The sequence below is a fragment of the Malurus melanocephalus genome, unplaced genomic scaffold (assembly GCF_030028575.1).
Source record: "Malurus melanocephalus ecotype Western Australia unplaced genomic scaffold, MMel_1.1 scaffold_488, whole genome shotgun sequence".
NCBI classification, from domain to species: Eukaryota; Metazoa; Chordata; class Aves; order Passeriformes; family Maluridae; genus Malurus; species Malurus melanocephalus.
In genome coordinates this window covers 518332-525917 of record NW_026623720.1, presented here as the reverse complement: position 1 = coordinate 525917, position 7586 = coordinate 518332, and the positions used below count along the sequence as shown (strand labels likewise).

Sequence of the window (7586 nt, the reverse complement as noted above, 5' to 3'; positions counted from 1 at the left end):
ACATAAAGCAGATTATAATAGGGATAGAAGGGAAACACATTTATTGTCTCTGTTAACAAATGAACAGAGAAATCCAACAGAATACAAACCTGGAATCAAATCTGGGTGTAAGCATGGAGGTGCCTCCCCGAACACACGCATCAACCATTCTGCCACTAGCTGGAGTGACAAAGCTGTTTTTGCTTGATCTGTTAAAGGGAAATAAATATCTTCTCATAAGATGATCTTTAACAAATGTACAAGCACTTTCAAAGGTTTGAAGAAGGTGACCACCATTAAACTCAGGGGTTATTATTAAACAGTGACTCCAAAAACTGGGGACAGCTGGTCCTCACAGGAGAGACAGCTGTCTGTCTTTCATTCACATAATTTTTTTCCTATAGCATGGCATAACTCTCCCCATTCCCACTACTGAACCAAAATYCATCCCAGCAAAGAGATATTTACACCCTCACTCTCCATTTCTGGAGATGAGACAGAGACAYCCCCATTACCTCTTGCTCAAGCGCTTCACTCTCGCTGAGGGAGGTCTTCTGGCCACGGGTGGTTTTTTGGTGGATGCTTTCACCTGAAGCACACATCACTCACTAGATCAGTTATTCCCCTCTCATGGGACAGCTGAGTCCACACAAACAGATGCTTCCACATAAAATATTTGGCTCAGCCCCTTTTCATGGCAAAAGAGCCCAGAACAAACAYCATTCAAGCCTTCATGACCTTCCCCCATCATTAGAATTCTCTGGGAAGCAACAGCTGTTTGAAGTCCCCCTCAGAGTACGCTGGACAGTCCTACCCATCAGCTCAGTCAGAAATTTATATCCTGAGGATAAAGACATCCCAGAAAATAGCTATTCACCTTGGTAGTTCTCGGATTCACATTCTCAGACTCTGGCTCTGAAGGACATTGGCTGTCAAGTCTGGATTTCTTTGGCAGAGGAAGCGATGGAGGCTCTCCTTCCTCAATGGCTTCAGCACTCCTTTTGGGTTTGTCCCCTAGAAAGAGAAGTGTTATCTAAGTAAATGATAACTTTGAATTATTATTTAGCAGGAGAGGCAAACAGCAAACAATTACAAGCATTTTTGGCAACAATTTGCTTTTGAAATCCAAATTCCAATGCAATCCTAATGGTTTACAGAGCACTATCTTGAATTAATTTGAATATCTTAACAAAATTAATTAGAGGTACTGCAGGTACTAACCTTTCTTGATGACTTCAAATGGGGCRTTGATAACTCCTGCTGTCAGCTTGTCTATTTCTGCTATTTCCAAGTCTGCCTAAAATTAAGAAMAGTTGTGTTGGCAGCACAGAGTTCTTGTAAGTCAAAGTTGTAGAGCAAATCCCCAATTATTTTGCAGCCAGGTCAGCTCCACGTTTSCTGCTGTGCTCAAGCTGGGCTCTTTCAAGTTATCCTGGGGATGACAGCGTGCCAGCTCAGGACTCAGTGCCWGGTTAGCAGTGCAGGTGTGCCGTGCCCATGCCCTGCTGCTCAACCAATTTGGAAATGCTTTAAATTACTGCAAAGTGTGTGTGCTCTCAGGGATTTGGGAGGGCAATCTAGCAGGTAAGGCAAGATCAACAGGGAGCAGCACGCAAGTCTCACGTTTGATACAACAGGCATCTCTTATTAAGTTTTAAATAAACGTTTGTGAAAATATTGGTTAAACTGTTTCCATTGTAATGCTCCGGTGAATTGTTCCAGCTTGAGGAGCCCCTGCAGCAGCGAGCTTTACCTTTGTGCTGGAAACTTACCATGGCCACCTCCTCCAGCGTTTTTCCACTTCCTTCCTTAGCTGGAGAGAAAACATTTCAGACARATCAGTACATGTCCGGGACAGCTCACACAGCACAGCAGAGCTGTCACCGTTGGGGTGCACACCCAGCGCAGAGAACAGGAGCAGGAGCCCTTAGGGATTGCGGGCACGGTAGATCTCAGCCGCTCCCGTGTTCCCGTTGGGGTTTATTATCCAAGGAGGAACGCGCTCCCCCAGCCCAGCCCAGCCCAGCCCAGCCCAGCCCAGCCCCGCATCTCCCGGCCCCGCTCCGCACCGAAGTACTCGAGCCAGTTCATCTGGCGGATCTCCACGGGCAGCCGCAGGATGGCCATGTCGTACAGGTTCTCCATCTCCTTCACCAGGCACTCCCCGTCCACCCTCATCTGCTCCAGCCGCCGGTTCACTGAGGGGGACAGGCGCCATTAGCCCAGGCCGCGAGCCCAGAGCCGCGCCGAGCCGAGCCCCTCTCCGCTCTGCTCCGCTCTCCTCTCCTTCCCCCGCTCCCGCTCCTACCATCGCGGTCGAAATCCTTGAGGAAGGCGGCGAGTTTCCTGCTGCGGGAGCTGGAGCCCTTTTTCCTGCCGGGAGCCATGGCGGCGCGGRCCGGGCCGTTCCTTGTGGCGGTTTGAGCCGCCCGCCGCCAGCGCCAGCCAATGGCGGGGCCGCGCGCGGTGATGACGTGAACAGAGCGCGCCGGGGTGATGGCGGCCATGGCGGCGATGGCGGGCGCGCTCCGGGCCTGGGCGGAGGCGGCGGCGCGGGCGGACACAGCAGCGAGAGAGGCTCTGACCGCCTGGAGCCCGCTGCTGGACGCTCTGGCCGCGCTGGCGGCGCAGATGCGGGCGGCGCGGAGGCTGCCGTGGGACGCGGCGCCGCTCGGTTCCTTCCCGGAGCTGCGGGCGCGGCTGTGGCGGAAGCAGCGCGGCGCGGCTGAGGCGCTGCTGGAGCAGCTCGGCGGGCGGCGGTGAGGAGGCGGTGAGGAGGCGGCCGGGGCTGGGCGGGCAGGTGCTGAGGGGGCCCGGCTGATGCCGCTGTGCCGCAGGGAGGAGCTCCGGGCCGTGCGGGACGCTGCCGGGGCCGCCGCCGCCGCTGTGCTGCGGTTGTACGAGGAGCAAGCGGCCGAGCTGGGGCTGGCGGTGGTTCTGCGGCGCGGCCCGCGCTGCCCATCGCTGGCCGACGTGTTGGAGGGGCTGCAGGACGTGGAGCGCTACTACCGGCACTTGTATCCTGCCCATGGGCTTTGGGCATCGCTGGGGGGGGCTCCGGGCATCGCTGGGGGGGCTCCGGGCAGAGCTGAGGGGGCTCCGGGCAACTCTCGGGGGTGCTGTTCGCTCGTTGTTGTCCTTACCGGGCACGAAGGTTCTTGGAGAGCAAGCTGCTCCTGCAGCGCCTTACCTGTGACAACCTGGCAGATGTGGAAGCCCTGCCACAGTCCTGGGAGAGGATTTTGGAGCGCTACAAAGRTGACGTCGTTCAAGGTAGTTCTGTGCACATCGATCTGAGGGTCTTTGCCAGGGCTCTGTGCTGATTTCCCGTGGGGGCAGCACCCAGGCCTGGCCGTGCTGGTCTCAGCAGCTGTGGGTGACCCTGCTCAGTTGATCTTTGTGATCTGTTCTGTGATTTTGGGCTGAAATCTTGCTTGAAAGTACTCACCATCACAYCTGGGCACAGCTGGAAGCAACACCCTCCCTCACAGTGTAGGCTCAGTGACCCATTTCACTGCTCAGTCAGTTTTACCTGTGCTTTATTAATTCCCTTTAGAAGCAGAGTGAATTTTTGGGAGTACACAATACAGGTGAGGTGCATTCAGCTGACAGGGTTGTTGTTTTCCCTCTGACACAGATACTCTCCTGAAGGTCTCGCTGTTTGTGGAGAACCATCGGGAGCTGAGCTGCTCACCTGGCTCCTGACAGGGCAGCAGGGACTGGCATTGACCAGCTTCTGGTGTGTCCTGGGGTGCTGCAGAGGGGTTGAGGAATTGAGAGAGCTCTCCTGGTGCCTTTTGGAACCTGAATGTGTTAATTCTTGGCCTCAGCAGGAAACACTTGGACTGTGCYATTTTCAAGTGGAAATGGCCTTGGTGTCTGAAGAAGAGGCTGAACCAAAAAAGTCGTGAGGGTGGAAGGGAATTTTCTCCAGGTGTGGGACTTGTCCTTTCCTTCTCCTGCCATGGATGTTTTGTATCATGAAAAAAATGTTGATACTTACTTACAYGAGATGCTGCAGATGTGAGTGTAACAGAGTCCTTCAGGCTGGTGCTATGAAAGATATTTGGTCTCTGTCCTTAGAACCAAAGAAGAGATGTCAGATTAGGGTTTATGAAGAGTGGTTACCTCATGTCYTTGAGCAGTGTGTTTGCATTCATCCCACCTGGGCATGGAGGAGGAGGGAGCAAATGAAAATGTGATTATAGAGGTGCATGGATGCCTGAGTTCTGACATGGGCCGTTTTCAAGGGTGTTACAGTACACTGCTTTGATACCTCTGATACTTCAGAGCCCACTGAAATCAGTCTTAAAACATCACTGTCTGGTAGCATCAGCTGCTGACAGGTCAGGGACACTTTTATTGGCCATAGCACTTATCCTCTGAATGTTCCTGGGAAGCGCTGGGGTGTTTGTCTCTAAATAACATATTTGTTAAGGAGCTGAAGCTTCTCAGAGAAAGCCAATAAAGAATTGCCTTGGACACGTTGTGGGTGTGTTTGTGCTGCYGTCTCTGTGTCTCCAACCTGGAGTGTCCCCGCGGCCACCTGAGGGCACTGCGTGACCAGAGAGTGGTGGTGGCAGGGAGCAGATGGGGGTGYGTGAGCAGATTGGGGTGCTTGGGGTGGGAGGGGGCTGGCTCAGGGTTGGGGCTGCCCGTGCTCCCATCAGGGATAGGAGCTTCACGGGGTAAAGCTTCACACACAATTCTGATTGCAARGAAAGGCACCTGCAGAGGAAAGCACTGTCCTACCCTGGTGCTGGATGTCCTGCCCAGTGGGGAGGTGAGGTGGGTTATGCTCCCACAGGGCTCTACAGCCTTTGCTCCTTACACAGAGTTTGAAGGGTGCTGAGGCTGATGGCTCAGGGTGGATTGGGGTGTCATCCTCACTCAGGGCTGGTTATATCATCCCAAAGCAGTAAATCATGGTGTGCTTGGATTGTCTTTACATGTGCGCACGCTATGCAACCCTTCAACGCCCTTCTTCTGTCAGCCTCTCTTCAGGACAGCTGCACAATGAACAAATGGATTTAAATCTTGGAAGATGTTCAGCACAGTTCAGTGGTGGCCCTTGTGCTTCTCCCAGATGTTTGGCCCCTGATACATGTCTTTGGGCTAACAACAGCCCAGCTAAAAGTGCTGAGGGAGCTTTCTGCATTGAAAGTGGCTGTGGCTGGACTGGCTGACTGAAATGGGGTGAAGGAGGTGCTCATTGAAGTTTTGGTGTGATTAATTGCTCTGTGCCKTTGCTGGTTGATGGGCTGTGTCATCAGTTGCGTTTGTCTGCTGGGTGTGAGTGAGTCTCTGCTTCAGGGTGCTCTAATTGGGATCAGCTGTGGGTTTGTTCCATTCCAGATCTGGATGTTCTGTGGGATGGCTACCAGGGACCCCATTGCTAAGGAAGACACAGTTCCTCACGTGTGCTGAGCTCCCTTCAGCCAGATTCACCCAGGAGTCACTTGGAGTTCGAGGGTTCCCCATGAACACTGCCAGGGTGGGCATTCAGCCTTTCAGTGTTGCTSTTGTCACAGGCAGGTGAAAAGCCCACTCCTGCTCCTCCTTGCCTGGTGGCTCAGTCAGACACGTGTGTGCAGCACAGGAATGTCTCTGGGTGCCACATTTCAGCACCTTCCTGAGTACAGGGACACGAGGGAGGTGGGTGACAGGTTGGGGATGCAGCCTGTGCCATACCTTGGTGGTGCTGTGGCTAAGGCAGCACTAAGGGCTCTGAGACCAACTGTAAAATTCATGTAACCATAAAAATAAATCCAAGTACCTTTATTTTTGGAGTAGAGCTCTTAAAATATTCTTGCATGGAGATCTGTCTTTGAGGAATGCAATAAAATGCAGTTAGCAGCTGGAGGTACCTTGTTAAAGGAAAATTGTCAGGAAACACAAAGCTCATGCTTTGATTTTCAGCTTTACCTCCTGCTAACTCCATTGGAAAACAGTTATTCTTCACTTACAGGGAAAGCAGAAACTAAATTCAGTTACTAAATTCAGATGCCCACAAACATTTATAAGGAGCATCTGACTTGTTTCTATTTGTTTTGTTTCCTCCCACAAGGGTRAGCATTGGCTTCTGGTGCAGCGAGGCCCTTGCAATTCTGTTCAGAAAGGGGGACCTGCTGTTGGTAACAACAGGCTTCCAAAAGAAGCCCAAAAGCTTTGCTTTGGCACAAGCTCATGGATTTGAAACAGATTCCAGAACTGAATGTATTACAAGAATCCACAGTTACRAAAAAGACAAAGGATTTGGCACCTGAACTGAAGTGTAAAGTGACTTGGAGGCAGAAATATGTGATAAAAAGCTTTGTGATTCATTTAATAAATCAAGCATGGGTTTTACAAGTCCCTATGGTTTTTGTGCTTATTCTTTGTTRCTTTCATCTTGGAGTGAAGCAGAACTCTTTGTGACTTTTCTGAGGGGCTGCCTGAGTACTTATCTGCTCYGAAATACAGCAAACATTTTCCATTCCCCGTTAGCTGGCTGCTTTGCTGTGTTCCCCACTCCTGGCTCTGTGTTTCTCTTGTACTTGTGGCTTTGTCACAGCTTTTGTCCTGTTGAGCAGTTGAGTTCAATGGGGGGCACAATCTGCTCATCCGATGGGGTGGGGTGATTTGGGCACATCTGGCCTGTGGCAGTGATGAGCTTTCCCACCAGGGACATGCTCAGCACGGGGCTCTTGTCTGCCCTTGCAAGGAGAGCCATGAGCAGCCACTGGGTGAGCTCTTTGCCACCGTGGTCTGGCCCCTGACCCCCTGCTCCCCACAAACCCTCTGAAGCTGCTTGTACTGGTGTGGACAGAGCCTGTTCCCACTGCCCGTCCTGCAGAGGTTTTATTTCAATCCTCCCTTCCTGCTTTTCCCCCCAACCCTTTCCCTCCTCCTGCCTCCTCCTGTGGACGCAGATCTGCAGTAGGTGTCTCCTGAACTTGCCTGAACTCCCTGTCCCAAGCATCTTCCTAATTCTTTCCAGATGTCCGGGAGCTTTTATGGTTAGCAGTTTTGCTCAAGTTCTTAATTCATCCTCTGAAAGAGCAAACATATTTCCTAGTATTATTTGAAAATTMAGACTGATCATGGCTTCCCAAGAGCTGCTGCTGCCTCCCAGTGAAACGTTTTAGGCACCACTACCGCCTTCCTCCCCTGAATCAGAGCACRACAGATATCCATAAATAGCACAGAAGTTTATTTTCCATAGTTGACAGCTCTGGAGCTGACTATGGAGTTTTGAAAACACTCCATACTGCACTTAGACCCAGCCAAGTGTCAGGTTGTTGGCTTGGACTTTCCCAGCTACAGCAGCATGGAGAAATTAGTGGATCCATCCAGTGTTCCTCTGWCTGGGAGCAAGAATGGAAAGCAAGTGGCTCTGCCCATCCTCTCATCTAGTTTCCAACAAAACTTTGTTTTTTGGGAGATGACTGTTGTTCAGGCAGGGCACATGATCAGTGTGCTGTTGCTCACACTGTGTGGGTGAGCTGTGCYGTGTCCTGGCTCTTGGCTGTGTGGAGCTGCTGCAGCCTCACAGGCTGGTTTGGTGCAATCCTCTGGGGACAYGGGCTGTCTGTCACCCCACAGCCAAATGAGACTGAATGTAGGAT

General features: G+C 51.9%; 2 protein-coding genes across 4 annotated transcripts; one reads left to right on the top strand and one right to left on the bottom strand.

Annotated features, from left to right (window-relative positions):
* Positions 1–89: 89 nt before the first annotated feature.
* CDCA8 (cell division cycle associated 8) lies at positions 90–2366 on the bottom strand (the record flags this gene model as incomplete). The annotated part of the gene is made up of 7 exons (XM_057381030.1): positions 2288–2366; positions 2049–2177; positions 1752–1804; positions 1201–1276; positions 857–993; positions 495–568; positions 90–188 (listed from the first exon to the last, which is right to left on the bottom strand). Coding segments are annotated over exons 1-7 (647 nt in total), but the record flags the coding sequence as incomplete, so codon positions are not given.
* Positions 2231–4578, top strand: AIRIM (AFG2 interacting ribosome maturation factor). 3 transcript variants are annotated; one of them, XM_057381046.1, is made up of 5 exons: positions 2231–2738; positions 2817–2996; positions 3134–3252; positions 3617–3718; positions 3813–4578. In XM_057381046.1, the coding sequence occupies exons 1-4, from the start codon at positions 2476–2478 to the stop codon at positions 3682–3684; spliced, it is 630 nt and encodes a 209-aa protein (XP_057237029.1). In that variant the 5' UTR covers positions 2231–2475; the 3' UTR covers positions 3685–3718; positions 3813–4578. The 3 variants fall into 3 exon arrangements, with proteins under 3 accessions (XP_057237029.1, XP_057237028.1, XP_057237027.1); XM_057381045.1 differs by having other exon boundaries at positions 3810–4578; XM_057381044.1 differs by having other exon boundaries at positions 2439–2738; positions 3617–4578.
* Positions 4579–7586: the final 3008 nt, after the last annotated feature.